Here is a 23,090-nt window from a genome sequence, read left to right on the forward strand (position 1 = left end):
TTTGACGTGGATTGAACTGGAATTATGGATGACGGAATCTCCACTAGTGCTTATATGGTATTTTTAGGGTCCAACCCAATATTCTGGAGTACAAACAAGAAAGCAAAGCAACGCATTAGCGGCCACAACCTCCGAAACTACGTGGCTCTCCTCTCTCTTTAGGGAGCTTCGTATACCCTATTCAGAACCACCACTCATTTTAAGTGATAATTAATACTGGAGCAACTCAGTTGAGTTTAAATCCAGTTCATCATCGTTCTTATATGAAACATATTGCCGTTGATTTACATTTTGTTTGTGATTATGTTGCAAAAGGATCGACTGACAGAAGCTCATACTCGATCTCTTCTTGAAATGCTCAGATCGAAGATCGGCATCACCGATGGTGAGACGATCCTGCAAGGGCATGATGTTAAAGGAATCTCCTGCAAATAATCGTTCACCTACAACGACCTAAGACAGCAAGATCACAGGATAGTAACCGCGACAGCAACAACCTCAAATAATAGCATGTAGTTACAACTGAAGTTTCGACATTTACATCAAGGTCACTACCTGTCAGTTCAAGGGATCTCAACACTAATACCATGATTACACAGCCTGCAATTCCAGCAAGATTACAGGCAATTCCAACAATTAATTACGTAGCTAGGTTGCAGTTATATCCAGGAAAACATATTGTCCCGGCAGGTTATAGCACATGATCATAAGCTTATTATCCTCCAAATTAACTACATGATATCATAGCTGTAATGCTAAGTAAATCATAGCATCATGTCATGAATAACACTTTGTAAATACACATTGTATTGTATGATTTATAAGGTGATTGAAAATTCTGAAAAACAAACTTATAAAGAAGCACAAGTGTGCTGTTTCTTTTATACATGGAAACCGTTTTGATTACGAAGTTGATTGTGCTGAAGGTGATCCTTGTTTTTTATAATTAAATTACACAAGCACAAGACTGAACCTGGCATGGTGAGCTTTATGGCTTAGCGCACCGAATTCTAAAGCATGATTTTGAATTATGGCCTTTTGGCTAGGGGGTTAAGATTACTGATGAGGAAATGGAAAAAAGAGAAGCATGGTTTTATAAAATTGGCAAAAGTAGCAATGATAGCTGAGAAGAAAGCTACTGTTTATTTATTTTTCTCCTCTTAATTTTAGAGGGGAATCAAGTAGCATGGCATCATTATCTTTGTTTTGGACATGCTTCATAATCAATTAAGGAATGACTCCACCACGGAACTGCAGAGTGATTACAGTTAAAAAATTGCATAGCAAGGTGTGATTGTCTAGTCTAGCACCGACGCTCATCAAATCTGTAAAGAAGGTTTTTTTTTTTCTTTCTTTCTAACTCATGCCAATAATAACAAAGATGGATCACTGCACCAACCGGTTAGATAGTCTTAATCCACGGCAACCTAATTCGTGCATAATTTTCCAGTCCATCCACAGAAGATCAACTTCAATATTTGGCTTGTTGCAGGAGAGAAATTGATGTTGTTTTGGTTACATATAGCCAGCCATGTCAGTACTGACAGGCTTCAACAAGGAAATCAAGGACAAATTGGCTGTTAGAATTGGCGATGAGGCCACCGGAAAATGAAACGCTGAAGCTCGAGTTTTACTGGAAGTATATATCTGAAATTGCTGATTACTAGAGTGACATTTTCTGAAAATCTAAACTCATGATGAGGCCCATGGAAAGCACGCATGTCTGGGAAGCATACTGATGAGCCCCGTAGAACCCAAGTTTCAGCAAAGCTAATGCTGTGTTTGGTGGATGTTATCATTATTCCATCTTTTTTCCTAGCCTGGGCTTGTGTCCCGGCCTTCTTCTTATCTTTTATAATTGCACACTCAAATTCACAGCATAATGAAAGCATTAAACCATTCAACATTCCTTGTTAAAAATGGTGACAGATTTTGTTTTTGCCCCACCCAAGAGATATATACATGGTTTCCATAATGGCCTGGCCCCATTGTTATCGAGCACGCTTTCTTGGTAGGTCTAGGACCATTGGAAAGTCCTGAAGAATAGTGGTAGATATACAGTAGCTTGTATCAGAATCAAGACTCATTCAAGAAATAAGGGATCATGACTGTTTGATATATAGAAAGTTCTTGCCGCTACATTAGGCTTTTTCTTCCAGTTACCAGACAGGCACTTGTTTTTTTGACCTAAACGGACCTTTACAGCCCCTTTCACTGTGCGTTCATAGCTGGCTACTTTGCTAATTAATTGGAAAGTGAGAATGGAATCCGAGGCTAATTAATCAGCGTAAACAGTATCTCAAATAATAGATGTTAGGATTAAGCTTTTAATCTGTGAAATCCATCTCCAAACAGGCAGCTTTTTTTCTTAATATAAAAAGTATATTAAATAAACTACGTGACGCTTGACTGCCCAGAGGGACCGGAGAAGTCAAAATCAAGAATCCAACAGTTGAGAAGTATAAAGGACGTCAAGCTCCATGATTGATATGATCGCAGATGTCACAGGCATACAGCTAGCTAGCTGGTAACACCATAGCTTTTTTGACCATGCAATGCTATGTTAGAGGAAATAAATAAATAATCATTTCCCAGTCAAAAAAGCTTAAGAGCAGGAACGATTAGATGAACCACCGGTTTGATTCTTAAACGAACATGTCTTTCTTCCACAGTCACTGCTAAAGGTCTCCTACCTGCAAAACTGAAAACAAGGAAAGGAAAGACAACAAGATATGCAAAGTGACATCATCATTTCTCATTACCATTACTGGAAAGCTAAACAAATATTGTTTCTAACCAAAATAAGCACATATACAACCCGTGATTTCTGCCACATTTAATTTCCCACTCGACATCCCTTCAGCAAATTCATAGCAATACAGTAGAGCAAACTTCATAGCACCTTAAACATAAATAAAAAGAAAAAAGAAAAACAGACGAGAGTGAGTAATTCCATCAACTTAATTATTATTGGTCGTGGACCTTGATTAATCTTTTTGATCCACAACATCTACTGTAGCAGTACAAGACAGCAACCTGTGAAAGATCCTAAACAAGGCATTGCAAGATACTTCCTTGGCTTTCCTAAACACCAAACACTTCCTCTTACGATCACCCTTAATCTGATCTTTTCTCTTCTTTCCATGATTTGCCACCTTCTCTTTCACTCTACCAAAGCACTTCTTGGTCTTCTCAGGCATGCTTTCTTTTCTTGAAAACGTGTAGCTCCTCAGATACAACTGCCTGCAGGAGATACTGTCCACCACTCTTGGGTGGCCATGCAACCCATGGCCAGCTACACGGCGGACAGATTTTATGAGCTCAGCATCAGATTCTGACCACTTGTAGAGGTTCACGTAATTGGCACGGACAGGCACCCGGGGGTCACGTGTATCGTTGACACAGTTTGATATGCAAACTGAGCTCATTTTATTCGCGGGTTTGATGGTGTGATACGATCAGAGCTGGTTACAGAGGTTTCTTCTGGGTTTTGGACTATATATTGTTATAGCTTCCGAGGCTTAGATTGCAAGAAAAGATATATGGAGAAGCAAGAGAGAGAGAGGTGGCGAATTGCTAATGGGATTTGGTTATAGTGGGTGACTAGAAATTGTATCAAGTTATGATTTAGCATCATCATCGGTAATGAATGTGTTTTAGGGTGATTTTTTTTTTTTTTGTGTGTGTGTGGTGGGCAAGAAAGTCGATCAATATTTTCAATGACAGTAACATCCCTACAAAAAGTCATTTACGTGTTCAAATTCCAAGACTTGGATGGGGTAATCATGTAACTCAACTGCTGCTGCCTAAATTTATAAGCATCGAGTATCACGTTGAGGGAAGCATTTATCCATGCTAAATAAGCAAAATAATCTCTCTCTCTCTCTTACCAAGTCTTCATGAAAAACAAGTTCTTGACATTAATTTACCCAGGGATTGGGGTGGTGAAACCTAATTTTATATTAGTTTGCTTCGTAGATTGTTGGAACTCGCAGGCCGGCCCGTTTGTCCTTGCCTTAGAAGACAAAGCAAAGAACAAAGGGTTCAAGATGACAAAATTTTACGTACTTATGAACAAGTGCGGGCTTAAACAAATAAACCTTTTGTTTTTCATGGGCTAAACAACAAGTTGAATTACTTCTATATCCTGAGGGATTTTGGTGAGATTTGACCTAAGTCCCCGAACTAATTCCTAAAATTAACTTGTAAAATAATTGAGAACTATTACTTAGATTTATGATCAAGAACTAGCTACAAGTTATGATCAGTCAAGAGGTAAAACTTGGGACTCCATATTAATGAAGTTTCAGGTTCAACATTTACTTGTGGTGATTATAAATTACAAGAATTACTAAAACCCAATTTTATTGAATAAAATATATTTGGCCTTTCTTTTACTTATAAATAAACTTTAGGTGATTCTAAAAGAAGGAAGCCTTTTTTCTTTTCCTCATATTCAACTTCTATATTCTTTTCTAAGAAAGCATATCCAATATTAGGAAGACATTAAAAAAAATAAAAATAAAATAACTAAAAGCTCTCAAACATGCCTATAAGTGAAAACACAATTGATTCGCATGATATTTTTAATTTATTTTTTTCCTTCAATTTTATTTTTATTTTAGTTATCAAATTTTTTTTCTCTTCAATTTCATTATTTATATGATTGGTGATTGGACTAGATGATTTATTTAATATTTTTTTTATTTCAGGTTTTATTGATCTAAAAAATAATCTCAACATTGAGTTGGTTCTTGATTTTACAATAAAAAATTTTGCTTTAATTATTTGCAAAAATAAAATAAAAAATGAGGGTAATAAAATTGAAAATAGGGTCAAATGAGAACCCTTTATCTAAAAAGAATATATTTACTTTTTTGTTCCTTTATTTTTTTCTCCAGCCATAGAACTTTTTTTCTTCAATTTCATCCTTTCACATTGCACTGATTGATGATTTGTTTCATATTGCTTCCTATCGGGTTATCGTACTCTTAAGAAATTCTCTAATATTGGACTGATTCTTGATTTTGCAAATAATAATAATTTTGTTGTTAGCAAAAAAAAATTTAGAGGACCAAAATTAAAAGCTTGGTCAAATAGTGGTCCTTTTAAAAAAAATATGGTGGATGTGCCTTCTAGCCCGAGGATTGTTTTACAATTTTTATTTTAAACCCTTTATTTTGGAAATTATATATTTTAGTACAAAAGTTCATTTTATTTATATTTTAGTTTGTAGATTTGGTAGAGGAGAGAGTCGCTGAAAAAAGGCGAATAAAAGAGAATAAGGTTAGTTGTTTCGATTCTATTCACAAAGATGACCTTTGATTTCGAAGTGTCTGTCTTGATAAGAGAGGTGTTATTGAGATTTTTTTTAGACTTTTATTTTGTCTAAAAAAATAGATCAATGTTGAAGAGGGTTTTGTTTTTGTTTTTTTTTCAACCAATCTAAGAGATTGTTTTGTTGGGAAATTAGTTTCTTGAGGTTATGAGAGTGCTTTTTAAGATATTTTTAAGTGAAAATAGATTAAAATTAGATTTTAGGGTAAACAATTACAAATTCTGATTTTTTGGCCACCTCCGTGGTGGTCGAAATTTGAGCATGGAGATGATGCATCTTTTACTTCTTTTTCTAAAAACAATTGGGCACATGATGTGTCATCCTCCCAACTTGAAAATAAAAAAAATAGGCTCAGTTACATGGGTTTGGGTTAGCAAGCACACGTGCCTATGAATATTTTTAAAAGCTAGGATGTATTGGGCCACCAAACCCACTCTCATTGTCTTTTTTTTTTCCAACAATTAATATTTACTTTTTAAGAAATTAAATAATTTAAAACAATACAAACACACACACACAATATATATATATATATATATATATGTGAATGTTCAGGTCAGCTTACACGCACCTCAACTAATCCTACGAGTCTTGAAGTTAATGACCATGTAAATCTCCAATGACCATCATACTAATAACCACAAGACTCGAATCTAAAAACATATGGGGATCAAACCTCTTGATTTCAAACTCTTACCATTGGACCACCTACTAGATGGTTATGAACACATTCATATTAGTTCAAGGCTACATGAATAGTCTTGACCCCAAGGTTAGTTATTTTAGAGGAAAATTTTCTCTTTTTTTCTTTTTATTTAATTATAAATATTCTTTGCAACTAAACACACACATACAGCCTCTTAAGGCTCTCACTACTTACCTAAATTAACATACGCATTAGAAGATCTCCAATCCTTTTAAAGGGCTGCTTTGTTGATGTTTCAATTATCCAAGCCCAATATCCTATGCTTTACAGACCATATCAGCCATAGAAATACTATAATCTATAAGAGGTTTCTAGCAACCTCATTAGCGGCATTATCTATAGAGATCTTTGAATAAAGGACTAGTTTCATTCTTTCTATTTTTTTCACACATTTTTTTGTTTCTTTCTATGGTTGATAACTATGAAAATCCTAGGCTTATAAGAGTCATGAACCTTTCAACTCCAGGTGTTTCAAGATTTTCAACATGTAGCTTATAAAGTAAACATCCTTATAGAGACTTGTGTGGCCATATAAGAGCAATTGAAAGCCTTACCCTCTTTTAACATGTGTAAATAACCTAAAATCAGTAGAGAAATAAAGTCTGTTGATATATTTTTACAGAAACTGAAGGATAAAAGTCAATGAAATATATTATTGGAATGTATAAATTATGTTATAATTTTTTAAAAAAACAAATATTTAGGAGAAATATGTCAATCCTTATATATGAGAGAAAATATCATTCACTGTAGTCTTAAAAACATACGTTCATAGTCCAAGAAGTCAAAAAGCATGTCAAAACTCTTCCATATCTGTGGATTATAATCCCTTTGCATTTTCCACTATTAAAACAGATATGTTTGATGTAGGATATGAATTGATACTTAAATAATAATAATAATAATAATAAAGGATGATTGATTAGATCATTACCAAATTTAATCTTTTTACCGACAGAAATTTATGTTAATATTTACACTGATAGTCCATTGGTATATATGTTACCGACGGACTCACGGACGAAAACAATCCATAAAAAAAACTCTTGTTGGTAATTTATGAACTGTTGGTAATAAATATACCAATAAATTTATAGACAAACAAAGTGTGTCTAAAAAAATTTCTGCTTTTTTTTTTTGTTGGTATATTCATCAAGAAATATATAGTTTTGTCGATGCGTTAACAATAGCAATGACATTTACAATAATTATTTTCCAACTCTCTGGAATATACTAACAATCTAGTTCCACTAGTAACCCTATCAGTAATAGTGGTATTTGCATTAATTCTTTTTCAGCTCTATGAAATATATCGATGGAGTTGTGCCGTCGGTAACCCCATTAGTAATATTTTAAAAATATGTTTTTTTTTTCAATATTGAACAAAAGTAGAAAATAATTACAATAAATTTATTTTATAATTTTAAAATATATTAGTATAAAAATCAAATATTTATTACAAATTTAAATATTTATACATTTAAAAGCAATAAAAAACATAGTTGTGGTGTTAGAGGAGAAGAAGGTTGGTCATCGCTAGAATCGTGAGGCCAATTAAGAGGTGCATATGAACCATCCATTCATAATTTCATATCTGATCAGTAAAGTTCTACATAATCAGTAATGAGTTGTTCATATTTATCATTAAGATAGGTCGTTCGATCTTATACCTGTTAGTCTAACATTGCCATGAATTCCAAGTTTGAACTCTTGGAATCGATTGTGAGCATCCAACTATCATAGCACTACAGGTCATCCACAAATTATCAGTCGTAGTGTTAGAGAGTTCTTACACCCGATTTCTATCGAATCCACCAAACGATCCTACCTTCAACCATAAATTCAGATGGGTCAAATGATTGTCCTTGTATCTCTCATTCAACTGATTGTTATATGTATCCTAGAAAGAAAAAATAAATTCATCAAATTCAAGGAAATAATAACATAATAATAATAAAAAAAGATTAAAACCAACATATCACAAAATATTGAGTTTGGCTATCAACGAACAACTACACCTTTTTTTGGCAATTATCACGTTGCATATGCATTTCAACAAAAAATTCCATTAGGCTTGGCTCGTGTTCAAAAACCATAGCCTGCAATAAAAAAAAAAACTATTGTCAATTAAATATATTTATAAAAAACAATGTCTAATATCAAAATAACTATACTAATCAATTGCTTTATAAAATAGTTTCACAATTAGGTCGCATTGAAATTCTTCATTCACTCATCTTACCAATTAAAAACCCTTGAAATGAAGTTTCAATAAAATTGAAGCGCTCTTTAAACCCCCTGACATACCTAAAAAGGATCTTATAAAATTAAATAAATAAAATAATATGTTAGAATTGTCACACCCAATATTATGACGATCGCAAGAAATGATTTTTTGTGTAGAAGGGAAAAAGATCTTATGTTTTTTTTTTTTTTTTAAAAAAAAAATCATTACCTGCTATTTTGGTTGTTATACCTATTCTGTTAATAGTCTATATACATCGGTGAGAATGAATCTCCTATAATGAGTTAAACCATGAGTGGTTGGTTTAAGCTTAACCATTCTAAGGTCTAATTCCTTTTTTCCACTTATATTTATTATCTTTTGATAATACTTGGTGAATTGACATGTCTATAAATAATGACTCTTGATCACAATTTATGATAAATAGTTTATTAAATCATACACATGAATAACTATTGGGTTTATATTGGGCTCATTGAACTCAACCCATATTCTATAAAGGATTTATGGATAACCATTAGGCTTATAACTTTCTTGTCTACAATTTAAATAAACCTTTTCATCAAATTCTACTCAATCCTTACTAAATTAAGATCAATAATACAACTTGTATTTTGGTCATATTTTACAATAAATACATAAAATACATTATAACACATCATCTAAAGTAGGTAGTAAAACAAGCTATATTTCTATTTTTTTCTAATATGCCATGGAGACCTATAAGTGTTTAATTTTTAAGAAAAAATAAATAAATTGTTTGGTTGTGAGTGTTATAAAATAATATAAATCATATCCTGGGATTTCACCTAAAATTTTAAGCTATTGGGTTGAAATGGTTCTTTGACATGGTATCAGAGCCTTGATAACCTAGTGGTTATGAGTTCGAATCTCACTACCCTTATTTATTTGATAAAAATCAAGCACAAGGTAATGTAGGCTTGTGCAAGTTTCAAGCCCAAAGGGTTTTCACTTAAAGGGGTGTGTTAGAGAATAATATAAATTATATTATGAGACCTCACCTAAAAACTTAAGCTATTGGATTAAGATGATTATTTAACAGTGAGTTTGTAGGCTTTTGATTTTGTCCCCTTTGAAGTATTCCTTCTCTTCTAACCTTTGCCTTGTTCATCACAATAACAAAGGTATTAATAAGCTTAATTACTCTCTCTATGCCATCTCGGAATTAATCATCGGCGATCACACCAGTCGAAGTAAACTTGCCCAACTTGTATTCCTAGAGATTTGGGCTCCATTTTCTTCCAACTCCTGCTCACACAAATCATCATCTAAGAATGCAAGGCTACCTCACAAATAACTTTTAAATAAACCTGACTAAAAAAAAGTAATGTCAATGTGCTCTAAAAAAAAAGTAACAAAAGCTGACTCAAAACTTCCACTCAAAAATATGAATTAAAATATTAAAAACTTATTAATGATTAATAAGAATAAATTAGAAAAATGTATGTCCTTTTAAGTAACAAATCTAATGACTATTCAATCATGTTGAGCGGTGTCCTCTCCCTACCATCCCAAACATTCAATGATCTCCATCAACTTTTATCAAGAACAAGGGAAAAGAAACCTATAAATATAAGTTATTGATGATGATCAATAAAATACAATACCATAGAAATCATAAAATATAAATTAATAAATATGTACATTCATTCTAAAAAAAGTATGCACATTCATTTTTAACACACATCTCAATTTATCCATGGACCTTTCTATCCATTTATTTTCAATTCACATTGCATGGCAGTTTGAAATTGTATTTTAAATAATATTTTTTTTAAAATATAATTTTTATTTGTTTTTTATATATTTTTTGAATTTTTTTAATATGCTGATATTTAAAATAATTTTTTTAAAATAAAAAAATATTTTAACAAATAATTCTTACCACATTTTCAAATTGTTTATAATTTTATATTAAAAAAACAAAAAAAAAAAACAAAAGCGAAACGTGTAGCAATAAATGGCACTAATGGGCCTCAAAGATGTGGATCTCGGCCCACAAATCCAATCAATTTGCCAGTTGTGGGTGAAAGAATTTTCGTCTTGAATTCCTAGCCCTTGGATTAACATCAACATATGCTGTCCGTCCAAATCAAGTCTCTTACCTTTTTCAGTCGTCATCAAAGAGATAAAAACATAGGAATCCCCGTCGGTTTGCTTAGCTTTATATAAAATCTAAACCAGCCACCTCTCTCTCTCAAAAAGTTAGGGTTTTCAAGGTACGAATTGCTTAATATAATTGATTTTATTAGAAAGTAGGGTTTATTTAAGTCTTTTTATTGCTGTTTCAATTCAATTTTGAGTTTGTTTTATTTAATAAGTGATTAATCCATGTGAAAAATTTGCAATTTTTTGAATCCAGATTTTGTTGCGGTAAAGATGTTATCTTTTTTCAATTTGGGTGCCTTTTTGTTCTGATTTCTTCGTACCTTGATGTTCTTACATAAATAAATGATGCGCTGCTATAAAGCCAACTATAATTGAAAGATTTGATATCTTGTAAAGTTTCTGGCCAATTAATTTGTTTATTTGATTTCTATGGAGCTCAAGAGAATAGACTTTCCATTTTAGTGGTTTTCTAGGTATTAAGGACTTGTTTTGTTTGTTGCAGTTTGAAAATGCCACGTTATGATGACCGATATGCGAGTACTCGCCTCTATGTTGGCCACCTGGCTGCTAGGACACGATCACGGGATCTGGAACATCTTTTCAGCAAATATGGGCGGTAATCTCTCTTATTTCTAAGTTTAACATGTTTGACATATTGGTCCTAAGTTGTAATTAGGGTCACCTCTTTCACAAACACACCGGTGGATTGTGCACTGTGGGTTTTTTGGTTTATAGCTAGCTATTGAAAACTCGTCCAAATGTATTTTGTACAATTTATTCCTGGGCTTTCAAGTTTCTGCTGAATGATGCTGCAACATGAATTTAACACCATTGATGTATTCCCTGCAGTAAAGTAACAGTTTATCTGTTCGTTTCCTTTGCTTAACTGCCATTGATTGATAGAGAAATGCGGTTTGCCCCTGTGAATACTTAGGAAACATTTAGGTCTTCAACAGCTTGTTTTGCTCGTTGATTTGTGTTATCTGTGTGGGTGGCCCTAGGTGTCATTTTTTTAACTTGAATGATCTTGTTGAAGGTTTCTGGCCTATTGCCTAACCTGGAGGTCTATGGTGAGGGGGTTGCCATGATGGAATTGGTGGAAATTCTTGCCGAGTTATAGGAGACTTTGGCGATTCTTTCTATTATGTTATTGCGTGTTTTTATGGAATTGGCAACAATCTCAAACTGGTGTTTAGTTCGTCTATGAGGGGTGAAGTATCATACACTTGCAGTACTTAAGTAATGATGGCCTTACTGTTTGTGGCAACCATTTCGCAGAGTACGAGATGTGGATATGAAGCGTGACTATGCATTTGTTGTAAGTCTTTCTCGTTCTTCTCATGATTTTCACTGAACGTAATTTTTCAGAGCTTTGGTTGAGCACACATATTTTTTTCCCCCTGATGAGAACTGCTTTATATGTTCTATGATACACATATGGTTTGTTTTGCTGGTTTTTTCTCACCTTTTTTAAACAGGAATTTAGTGATCCCAGAGATGCTGATGATGCAAGGCATTACTTAGATGGTAAGGATTTTGATGGAAGTCGTATCATCGTGGAATTTGCAAAGGGGGTAAGTTCTTTCTAGTTAATGCTTTCGAATAGTATAATTACAACTGTAAATTAGTAGACTAAGTCTGCTTTGTCTTTTGTTTTATGGGGTTAACTGGAAGCTAATTGGTTGTTTGAAGATGGGACCAAGTCCAAATCCTAATCCAAATCAAAGCTAATTTAAGATTTTGTTAGATAACAAACTACTTTATTCGTGTTAGTCTTGTGGCCTTCCAAAGTTTGATTTTCCAAAAAGCATCCAATTCATTTCATCCTTTTTTTTATAATTCACGAAGGTTCTTGATCCTTAATTTTTGAACTTGATTCTATCTCTTGAAGAAGATTGAGCGGGTTGATTGCTAATTATTTCTCATATGGCTCCTGTTAAAAGCATGATAAGATCTCAATTCATATAATTGTGAAGGCTATTATTGCTCATGTACCAATTTAAATGTTGTTTCATGTTACTTGGGAGTTTGTATAGGTACCTCGTGGTTCTCGAGAATATTTGGGCAGAGGTCCTCCTCCAGGATCTGGACGCTGCTTCAACTGTGGCATTGATGGTCACTGGGCTCGAGATTGCAAAGCTGGAGACTGGAAGAACAAGTGTTACCGTTGTGGGGAAAGAGGTCATATAGAGAGAAACTGCAAGAATAGCCCCAAGAAACTTACGTAATCTTCACTTCTGCTTCTGCACCTGCTTTCTTTTCATTTTCTGATAATTTCCCACTGATGCTCATTGTTACTCCTTTTTTACTGTGTACTCTATCCAGTAAGCGTGGGAGGAGTTACTCTCGTTCACCAGATAGATCACCCTCTCCTCACCGTGGCAGAAGCCGTAGCCCAAGTTACAGCAGAGGCCGAAGCTACAGGTTTATGATTTTCTTTGAAAGTATATGAAGATGCAATATTCTCTTGTAACAGTGCGACTTTCATAATGGATTTTTGTGCAATTTATTGTATATTGTGGTAACTGTATCTTCTGTTCTTTTGTCAGCCGATCAAGATCACCACCAAAGAGGGAGCGAAGTGTTGAGAATGAGAACAGGTCACTGAGCCCCGAGCCAAAGAATACCAAGGCAAGGAAGCGCAGCCCAACACCTGATGAAGGCAGCCCACGTGCTTCTCCTAAATCTCGGAAAATGGATGATGAACAGGATAGAGAGTACAGTGGCAGCCCCATGGGAAGAAGCAGAAGCCCTCGAGGTGAGAGGTATAGAAGTCCTCCTCAGACTAATGGCCGCAGCCGCAGCCCTAGTCCAAGAGATGATAGAAGTCCTGTTGATGATGATTATGAGGATAACAACCGCTCACCAAGAGATAGTGATGTGTCACGTTGAAATGCAATGCAATGGAATTAGGACGCCTGCTTGCACTTTCCTATCATCGCCCAGACCTTAAGTTTGTTCTATTTTAGATGATCATAAGCATTTTATATGATAAGTAGAGATATGTAATTTGAATCTTTTGATTTGGATTTAGGCCTATTTTGAACCGTGGTATGGATTTATATGTTTCAAATTCGTTTTGTTTTTCTGGATTTAGAACCGACAATCTGGATGACCTAATGTCATGAATGAACTTCAGCATGGATGGAGCGGGTTCTTTGTTTCGGCAAATTCTATGGTGGAGAAAAGAATTTGCGTATCAGGTTCCAATCAACTTGGAATTTCAAGCATGACGTGGGGTTGGGTTCTGCGTTCTCGGCGACGGCTGTAAACCAACAAAATTAGAGTAGTCATAGCATGAAAATGTCGAATCACTGTTTTTTTTTTCCCTAAATAGATGTCGAATAATTATGTGGATCTACAAGCTATTTTGTAATCAACTGCAAATTCGTTGTGGAGTTCTAAAGTCATGAACTGTCAAAACCCGAGCTCTTAAAGCTCCTAGGAATCCATCTAATTCTCAACTGAAAATGTCACCTGCCATGACACTCATCTTACTTCAACACAACTATCTTTGCAGCGCAACGGTCACCCCAGAAAGGAAAGTTGAAGAATGCAAAAGGTCTCGGGGCAACGCCCACTGCAGGCTTTGTTGCCAGTACGAAAGAGCCATTGTGGCGGTGCATGGAGTGTCGTGGCACTGCAAGCTGGCCAAGGGCCTGCTGTTGCCTCTCCTGAAGAGATCTTCACAAACCCTTCCGACATTGACGTTTGCTTTCACAATTTTTACAACTTACATCATTGTTGGCCGAAACGCAAGACTCATCTTTTTCTCTTCCTTGTTCTCTTATGTTGTTTGCAGTAGCTGTAGAGAAACTATCAAGGCAATCTATGGTTCTCATTCCAAGGAATTGGATAACTTCAATCGCTCCTTGAGAAGTTTTGAGCAGTTACGTTGATCCAACTTGCCCTGCTTGTACTGCACAAGGTCATTTAAACCCTTATCCTATTACTTTTTTACTCAGAAAGGTATGAAAGCTTTTCGTGGATGATCCGATGAAATATTGACTTCTGAACAGGATTTGGGCTATTATCCTATTATGCCACAAGGAAAAGGGTTTGAAGAAAGTTGAAAACTGGAGTTCATTGCATGTACATTCAACAGTGCAGCAGTATGATACCACAAGGATATTAGATACTGGCAAGATCATCAAGGGAAAAGCATGGCTTCCTTTCAGACTTTCCGTGCAAAATATCTATGGAGCCCCCTTTTGGCAACATTTGCTGTGATGTGTCTGAATAAATGATCTCAAGGACCAGAATTTGTGTAGTAGATTGGTCATGAGATCAGATAGCTTTGGAAGATGAATTTCCCTCCTATCTCTATGGAGTCTGGTTGCGCTCCTACAATCAAAAAGCTAATGGTTGGCCGTGAATGAATATTCAGTTATCATGAATGCTCAGACATTCCACCTGATTATCCACGCCTTCCTTTTTCGTTGTTTTCGAGGAATGCATATCCATGCTTTCGTTTTGTACTGAAAATGCATATCCATGTTTTCGAGGAATGCTCAAACAAAATTCTCGAACTGGTGAAGTTATTTGATCGATGTTCTTTTCCTTGACAAACAAGTGTTAAATGGGAAGCTTGTTCTAGATTGCATGCCTCCTAAAGATCTGTGAATTTTGGAAATTAGAATCTCTCAAAATAAATAAAAATGAAACAAATTCAGGCCCCATAATAGAATTCCTCAAGAACTGTGGTGAATTTCAATAGAAATTTAATGTTAGAACAGAAACTGCTTTAGTCGACAACACTGGTTTAAAGACGCCAATGTTTATGTTGCTTTTCTAATTTTATTTTTGGTCTGGTATTGGTTCGGTTCAAAAGGGGTCTCAAGGTTGGTGAAAGGAACGCAGAGATTGCTATAGAATGAATCTCATCGATACAAGGGCGGTGCTAGACAGGGCAATCCCCTAAAAGGCTGGTGTCCGCTGCCCAAACAACCAGCTTTCTTTCCCTGAAACCCACCTCTAGGATACAGGAATCAACAGGATAAAGAAGGAACCATTTGTAGAGAGGACTAATTGCAGGTAATTCAGTAAGACCAAGTCCGGAGAAAGTGTTGCTGGTTGAATTCTATCTAATTATCATATGCAAGAACCAAAAGCATTCATCGCAGAAGATTGTCCCACTTCGTTTTTTGACAGTTATGATATTCCTGGAGTATATGATGATTTCCCTCCATTGTTAGAAGCCATATGCTATCCTCTGGTTTTCCTTACCAGGGTGATTCCTTCCACGATTTCAATTCCTCACCATATAGTGAAGAGGACGCAAAGAACCCTTAGGAAGAAGGGCAGCTGCCATGCAACAATTGGAGGAATTGGGGAAGTGAATACGAATCTTGATTCACCTTTGGTGATTGTTGGGATGATGACCTCTCCTCCTATGGCAATATTACTGATAACAACGGGAATGGCAGTGGATTGCACAGCAGAGAAGAATGCTTTCAAGGTGAAGAACAGAGAGACATATATTCTGGCCATTATGAAAGTGAAGAAACCCAGTTTTCGTATTATGATAATTGGTCTGGCTACGAGTCTTGGTTTGATGAGAGGAAGGAAGATACCAATTACGATGACAAGCATGAGCCCAGATATGCATATAGCTACAGCCAGGATGAGATGGGCAGCATCTGTGAAGGTTTCTTCGCTTACTTGCCTTGCTTGACCCAAACATTTTGCAGCTTCTAGTGAATAAAGATTCTCCAGCTTCTGTTACTATCATCAGTTTAGAGTTTCTTTTGTATTAAAGCAATGGTTAATAGTAGTGATCTTTACTTGTTGTCAGAGAGGCAGGGTTCAACGGAACCTTCTCCTGAACAAATAATTACCACTTGGCAGCATGGGTCAATGCTGCTGCAAAACCCAGCAAAATTCATCCAGTGTAAGCATGAAGATCTGAATTAAACTTCTTTTAGATCAAACCGAAACCGTTGGTTTGATTCGCTTGTCTGACAACCTGTGGTGAGTACTGTCATCCATCCCTAATCTACTTGTTTGAATAGTCTCATTAGGGGGATAAAAAAAATAAAAAAAAATCTTCTAGGTTGGGAATTAAGACAATTAATCTTGTCTTCTTGACCTTCATTAAGACCTAGATTACATGTGCATCGCAAGTGTTAATGTTAACACGTCAACAATCACAGAGAAGGAGGAAGTTAAGAGTAAACTTCTTTCTTTTGACGTTGTAAAATATTATGTATGATCAGTGTGCTATACAGATGATGGTCAAGCTAATAAAATTTATCACAGTACAGAGCCAAGCCCCAATTCATCCTCTATATCATCCGCATCTTCAAACAGCTTCAGAAACCGAGCTTGATCTTGCTCCCTCTTCTTCTTTTGCCAGTACTTGTATGCTGCTACTACTCCAAGAACAAACACAGTTGAAACCAGAGCACTGATCACTATGACCACAGCAAGATGCGTTTCGTTCCCTTTTTTGTGGGGCTTTGAGGCAGAGGTGGAATCTATTGACAAATGGACAACAGACTCATGAGTATACTTTTGAACAAAGAGCTGTCTGCACTGAAACATCAACAAGCACAGGGACATGCAGATCACACACAGATGGATTAATAAAACATCCGCAAGGCATGTCCCTTTGTTCCAAGCAAATTTGCATTCTCCCCTTTTTTGGTCAGAATAGACAAATTTCATTTTTTTTTTTGCTTTTTATACTTCTGAGCTGATGAAAATTATGTTTATAAATTGGATGTGTAAAAACACAAAATTCACAATTTCAGATTCTACTTCTACAGAAGAAAAACAAAGGAAAGTGACAAAAAAAAAAAAAAAGAGATCAAAACAGACGAGAAGAAGACAAAAGACAAGAAAAGGTCTGTATAGAAATAGCTGAAACCTGGGATAGCATTAGTTTTGCTCAAGCAATAAGAGGTTGTGTTTTAGTAATTCTATCGATTCTTCGAAAATATATTCTATTGCCTTCATTAATAATAGCTAAAAATATCATTCGTATGCTATTATTTCAAATTCCTGAATGGCCCAAGGATTTAAAGGATTGGAATAGAGAAATGCATGTTAAATGCACCTATAATGGAGTTCAATTATCAGAAACAGAATTTCTGAAAAAACCGGTTAACAGACAGTGTTCAAATAAAAATCCTATTTCCTTTTCGACTACAACCTTTTACCCTATCAAAAGAATACCCTGAAGGTTAAACTTTTAGCCACAGGCCACCTAGCTAAAAAGTGTTATTGAAGTACCAGTAGTATCTAGAGGGCTGAAATGAGCATGAATGCAGTTTATTGTTGCAGCAACTTGCAAACCTAACACCCTTCTCTTCCTCTTTTTTCATTAGTTCATTTACCTATTCAACCAGTAGAAGAATTCACACACCAACTTGCCATAAGTATCATAAATTTATCAGTACAATCTAAATATCTGAAAAAATCACGAGTTCGCATAGCAGCAACAATCAAAGTTCCACACAAATTTCAGCTCATCAATCAAAGTGGTCCAGTCAAACCAGAGTTAAGTTCTTACTTAACTACAGCTGCTTAAGTTCCTAAATTATCTAAAACAGCAGTTCTTACTTCCTAGCCATCCATTAAGGCAATATTCTTTGATGCATAACAGCATCTTCACCTTCATAATTACATTTCTGTAAGAAACAATTCAAACCACATTCCACTAAACTATCATAGGCAAGAAGCTTTTAAAAACACTTGAAACATAGATACACAGAAAATACATGATCATATAACACAGATAACTAACATAACACGCATAAGGCAGGTCCCTTGTTTTTACAATAGCCGGCAAGGTTGGTCAACTTAGTAATCAGATGGAAAATTCACACACAAACAAGCTAGAAAGTATAATTGAAGTACCAACAGCATCTAAAGGTCTGTGATGACTACAAAAGCAGAATTAGTGTAGCAGCAACATGCAAGCTGAAACAAGTACACGATCACTCTTCTGACAGCAAAAATCCCACCTCATGACTCTTGTTGTACAGCCAAACAGGAATCAAAGTCCCTTGATTATCTAAGCCCCCCACCTCCACCTTGTTTCTGACTAAAAGTTCATTTACCTATCGATGGCATAATTCACACACCCACTTGCTAAATGTATATCATACAGGTATAGTAGCATCTAAACATCTGAAAATATAACGAGTTGGTCATCAACCACGGAGCCAAACCAGAGTTACACCTTCCCCAACATCACTAAAGCTTGTTAATTTTCAAAAGCAACATTTCCTAGTCATCCATCGAAGCGACACATCTCCAAATTACTCGCATTCTTTTTCTTTTTGACAGATGCACATACAAACACAATTCAATGACCTCACAAAATAGCATTACAAATATTTTTTTAACCTTTGATGCAAAATGGCATCCTTTAGCTCTATATATACAGACACTCAAACTCCAAACTTCAACATTCCAGTAAAGAAACCAGTTATCCATCGTAGGCTAGAAGCTAACAACATCTTGAAACATTATGTACACAATATAGTTACAAGTTTTGAACTATGAAATACCAACAACACTCACCAGCTGCTAATGGCACACATTGTGGACACAAAAAAGTAGCATCAAATTCCCCGTGAATAATTCGCTCATTTTTCCCATCAGAACCCGCAAAATCCGACGGACAAAACTCCCACTCATCCAAAACATCATCAGACTTGAAGTCATCCTTCTCATAAAATCCACATCTCTTGCATTTCACACTCGTAAACTCTGTCAAAGGCTACAAACAACACAAACGCACACAAAAAATAAGATGATAATAATAATAATTAATTAGAAACTTAAAAAAATAAAAATGCAAACCTTACCTGCCATGATTCTTCGCCTTTAAAAGTATACGAGACATTAACTTGTTTAACATCAGGCAATGCTGTTTGGTTCTCTCCTTTACAGCTGAAATATATTGCTGGTTCAACATTAAACCACTCGTGTGTTCGGTATATTTTCATCGAATCCAATGTTACGACAGCGGGTAATACAATTCCTGTCACCAAACACACACCAATCAATCTTAATGTAAGACTCCAGATTGACAAGATGAGATTTTTCTTCTATTCGTACCTGGAAAGTAGATGAGGAAAATCAAAGAGACGAGAAAACTAGCTGAAGAAACCCTGGGAATCTGAAGATGGCAACAAATCGACATGGCTTTCGATATTCGATTGAGTTATAAATCAATAAATTGATTGATTGGTACGCACTTGTAAATATCGACAGGGTTTTTAGAAGATGGTGTGAGTTTGTGAGAGTAATTAGTTATGGCGGTTTTTTTAGCTTCTGGTAGAAATGAAAAATAAGAATAGTTCGTTTGCGTGAGCTGACCGCTTCGTGCTGCGCTATACTGTACGGGGGGTGGTGTCTAGATTACGCTGGGGTGCGCAGCACGGATCACGAGAGTAATCTCTCTCTCTCTCTTACGTCAGCTGAAGGGCATTTTCAACATGCTGTGCTAGTGGTATGAGCCATGAGGACGCGGTAGAAAATCTCTCTCTCTCTCTCTCTCTCTCTCTCTCTCTCTCTCTCTCTCTCTCTCTCTCGTTTTATTCAAGAAAAAAGGAGTGGTAAATTAGCCCATTGATTATGACATTGTTGGATATTAATCTTAGTCGTATTTTCAAACTATTAAAAAATTCTCGATGTCATTTTATACAAAAATTCAAAAAAACAAAAACAAAAAAAAGAAGAAGAAAAAACTTATTTGGCTGGAAGACATGGATAGGAGGACTACATTAAAATCTTCTAAGATTTAGGGACCTAATTGAGATAAATAAAATTCCTTAGAGACACTATAAGAAAATTCCCTATAATTAGAGGTCATGTTTGTAGTTTTCTCCTTCCCTTTTTTATTTATTTATTATTTTTATCACACTTCTGACATGTATTATTAATGGAGATAATTTTTAAAAGTGTGATAATTTTTTATTTTAGATATATTTTACATGAAAAAAAAAAAATATTAATGTTTTGTTATTTGATTATTATCACCATTAATGTAAAAAATAAAAAACGAATGAATAAAAAATATTTTAATGTATATTTTAAAAAATACTTTTGAAAATTATCTTGCCCATAATACTAAGCTTCCCTACCTTTGTTGTGGCCTCAATTAGGGGCAAACAAAAAAAACTAAAATAACCGAAAAAACTAGAAAAAATAACTGAAAAAAATTGAATCATAAAAAAAACTGATTAAAATTAAAAAAAAATAACGGGTTCGATTCGGTTTCAGTTTTATAAACTAGAAACCGAAAAAATCAAATCGAACTAAACCAAACCAAACCGGAAAAAATCGAGCCAAAACAAAAAAAACCGAGTCAAATAAAAAAAATCAAGCCAAACCGGTTTGAACTGGTTTTTATTCTAAAAAACTGAACTGAAATCAATCGGTTTGAACTAATTTTGATTTTTTTAAAAAAAAATTAGTTTAATTATTTTTTATAACAACTAAATTAAACCAAAAATGATTACTTTGGCCTCAATTGATTACGAACAACCACATTAAAATATATTTATTATTTTTTTAGAGATGTACCACATGGCGTATTTCTTACACAAAAACACCTTAAAACGATGACATTTCAATTACACTGAGAGTTTAATTTAATGAAAGTTTTGTAGCTTGTAATATGTGGTAAAGGCCTACAGCACAAGATGAAAGAATACGATGACCTCCGTGTAATGGTCAAAGGAACACTGATGATATCGCAGACCCGTATTACAACTTGAAAAAAAAAAATACTGATTAAAAAAAGAAAACAAATGTAACCTGTGGGTTATAATTTTCTCCATCATAAGTATCTGTTTTCAGTGGTATTTGAAGGGATTGGAAATCTAATTGTATCACAGAACGAAGGCATGAAAATATGATCACGGTTGTTTTAGTTTTCCGGTGGTGGTGCGTGTTTGAGCCGGCGTGTAAAATCGGATGATATTCCGACAACATTAAAATGGGAGTGCTATATTTAACCAGTCTAGTTACTTTGAATTTCATGGCAGAGGTTAAGCAGGAAATGGTCAGAATCAGATTCGGAAACAGTCAATTTGCTATTCTGAAAATCACACACTCCGAGATAAAAATCGAGTGGTTTACACAGACAATGCCTAATTATGGAATTGATGGCAGGAGAGAGCTGCAGGCGGCTAATTTAGACACCCATTCTTTCCCTCTCCTGCAGCTGCTCTCGCATTGCTGGGAGGGAATTTAGCTCGTCGCCCTGCTTGAATCCATATTTCTAACTTCATATTCTCATATTTCTGAGGTATACAACACAACATCACGCAGGACCAATGTGGAGATTTGCAATTCTTGCAACCATTCTCCTTTTATCCCTTCCAGACCATGTTGACTCTACCAGGTCATCGGACTTGAGGGATTCAACCGGACGAAGACCATTGTCAAGGCCTACCGAATTCCTTGCGGCTCACAACAAGATTAGGGCAATGCACAACTTAACGTCCTTGTCCTGGAACAGAATGCTGGCTAGATATGCTCGCCGGTGGGCCAACACGCGCCTTGATGACTGCAAGAACCTGGAACACTCTCCCAATAGCCCTTTTGGGGAGAACTTGTTTTGGGGTCTAAGAGATCACTGGAATGCTTCCAAGGTGGTCAAATACTGGGGTGATGAAGTGCGAAATTACGATCCATTAACAAATGAGTGCCTCAACAACAGTGTCTGTGGGCATTATACACAGATTGTATGGAATACGACTCAGGCTGTAGGCTGCGCCCATGCTTTATGCAATAACAATGGAGGTCACCTATTTGTTTGCTCCTATGATCCTCCGGGGAATATTTACTATCAGGGCCCGTTTGGTGGTCGTTTCGGCAAAAGTATTGTGTATCCTCCGTCGCCCGATCGATCAAGCTCACAACTTTCAGAAAGCCCAGATGCCCCCACGGGGTTCACCGTGATTACAGCTAATAACAGGGATTTCATCTCAGGCACCACTGGGCATCCAGCTAATTTGACCCCTTCAAAATTTAAACTTAACAATGTATGACACTGCCATGGCAATATTGAGAATATGCATTCTAACCATCTTCACAGGCACGCTGCCTGGTTAGCTTGTGAGTTGCATGTATTCCTCCATATAAGAGTATAAGATATATAGCATGTAATAAACATATAACCCATCGACAGCTTTTCTCCGTTGTGTTTTCCTTCTTTCTTTTTTGTGTTCTGACTTCAGATCTGCTGGCAATGAGAATTGTAAATCGCGTCCTTTGACGGACAATTTTGCTGATTTGGATACAAAATGAGATTTTACCAGGATTATAGTACAGGTTCTGTCAATCACCAATGGAAATCTCTCTGATTCTCAATGGGGATGGTTCAAAAGCGCGAATGGTTCAGGATTATGGTGAATCCGAGACAAGGTAGGCTGAACCGGTTCAGGTTAATTCTCTAATCACACATGGCTGGTTGGCCTACTTGCCCAAGTTGCTCTTTATCACTTTGCTCTAAGTAGATTTAGCCAAGTCCCCCTCCCCTCAAGCAGGTACATCTTATAGGTGATTATGTTGGTTTTTAGGGTGGGAAAAGATGAGGAAAGGATGGAGAAAACTAGCATCACCATTAACCAGCCAACCTCATATATATGCTTGCTTCATAACACCTCAGTCATGACACGGCCAAACGATTAAAAATAAATGTAGAGCTA

The 23,090-nt window shown here is 35.6% G+C and overlaps 4 protein-coding genes across 5 annotated transcripts; 2 read left to right on the top strand and 2 right to left on the bottom strand.

The window, feature by feature from the left end:
• Positions 1-2,731: 2,731 nt before the first annotated feature.
• LOC118062806 (uncharacterized) lies at positions 2,732-3,629 on the bottom strand. The gene has a single exon (XM_035076656.2). It carries the CDS (start codon positions 3,426-3,428, stop codon positions 2,988-2,990), a length of 441 nt encoding a protein of 146 aa, XP_034932547.1. The 5' UTR covers positions 3,429-3,629; the 3' UTR covers positions 2,732-2,987.
• A 6,768-nt stretch (positions 3,630-10,397) lies between these two features.
• Positions 10,398-13,492, top strand: LOC118062817 (serine/arginine-rich splicing factor RS2Z33). Of its 2 annotated transcripts, XM_035076664.2 has the most exons (7): positions 10,398-10,529; positions 10,922-11,035; positions 11,698-11,737; positions 11,898-11,993; positions 12,456-12,643; positions 12,745-12,843; positions 12,969-13,492. In XM_035076664.2, exons 2-7 carry the CDS (start codon positions 10,929-10,931, stop codon positions 13,309-13,311), a joined length of 873 nt encoding a protein of 290 aa, XP_034932555.1. In that variant the 5' UTR covers positions 10,398-10,529; positions 10,922-10,928; the 3' UTR covers positions 13,312-13,492. The 2 variants fall into 2 exon arrangements, with proteins under 2 accessions (XP_034932555.1, XP_034932564.1); XM_035076673.2 differs by lacking the exon at positions 10,398-10,529 and having other exon boundaries at positions 11,456-11,737.
• Positions 13,493-16,451: 2,959 nt separating this feature from the next.
• Positions 16,452-19,842, bottom strand: LOC118062828 (uncharacterized). Its single transcript, XM_035076685.2, has 4 exons — positions 19,489-19,842; positions 19,236-19,411; positions 18,949-19,147; positions 16,452-16,895 (listed from the first exon to the last, which is right to left on the bottom strand). The coding sequence occupies exons 1-4, from the start codon at positions 19,571-19,573 to the stop codon at positions 16,672-16,674; spliced, it is 684 nt and encodes a 227-aa protein (XP_034932576.1). The 5' UTR covers positions 19,574-19,842; the 3' UTR covers positions 16,452-16,671.
• Positions 19,843-21,713: 1,871 nt separating this feature from the next.
• On the top strand, positions 21,714-22,430 carry LOC118062843 (pathogenesis-related protein PRB1-3). Its single transcript, XM_073405417.1, has one exon. The coding sequence runs from the start codon at positions 21,714-21,716 to the stop codon at positions 22,428-22,430; it is 717 nt and encodes a 238-aa protein (XP_073261518.1).
• Positions 22,431-23,090: the final 660 nt, after the last annotated feature.

The sequence above is a fragment of the Populus alba genome, chromosome 16 (assembly GCF_005239225.2).
Source record: "Populus alba chromosome 16, ASM523922v2, whole genome shotgun sequence".
In the NCBI taxonomy this organism is placed as follows: Eukaryota; Viridiplantae; Streptophyta; class Magnoliopsida; order Malpighiales; family Salicaceae; genus Populus; species Populus alba.

Excerpts from the sequence above, each read along its gene's own strand:
- LOC118062817 (XM_035076664.2), top strand. The coding sequence starts at position 10,929 with ATGCCACGTTATGATGACCGATATGCGAGTACTCGCCTCTATGTTGGC. Across the intron at positions 11,994-12,455 it reads TCGTGGAATTTGCAAAGGGG|GTACCTCGTGGTTCTCGAGA; the intron begins GTAAGTTCTTTC and ends GAGTTTGTATAG. Across the intron at positions 12,844-12,968 it reads AGCAGAGGCCGAAGCTACAG|CCGATCAAGATCACCACCAA; the intron begins GTTTATGATTTT and ends TTCTTTTGTCAG.
- LOC118062843 (XM_073405417.1), top strand. The coding sequence starts at position 21,714 with ATGTGGAGATTTGCAATTCTTGCAACCATTCTCCTTTTATCCCTTCCA.
- LOC118062806 (XM_035076656.2), bottom strand. The coding sequence starts at position 3,428 with ATGAGCTCAGTTTGCATATCAAACTGTGTCAACGATACACGTGACCCC.
- LOC118062828 (XM_035076685.2), bottom strand. The coding sequence starts at position 19,573 with ATGTCGATTTGTTGCCATCTTCAGATTCCCAGGGTTTCTTCAGCTAGT. Across the intron at positions 19,148-19,235 it reads AAGGCGAAGAATCATGGCAG|CCTTTGACAGAGTTTACGAG; the intron begins GTAAGGTTTGCA and ends TGTTGTTTGTAG. Across the intron at positions 16,896-18,948 it reads ATGTGTGCCATTAGCAGCTG|ATTCCACCTCTGCCTCAAAG; the intron begins GTGAGTGTTGTT and ends ATTTGTCAATAG.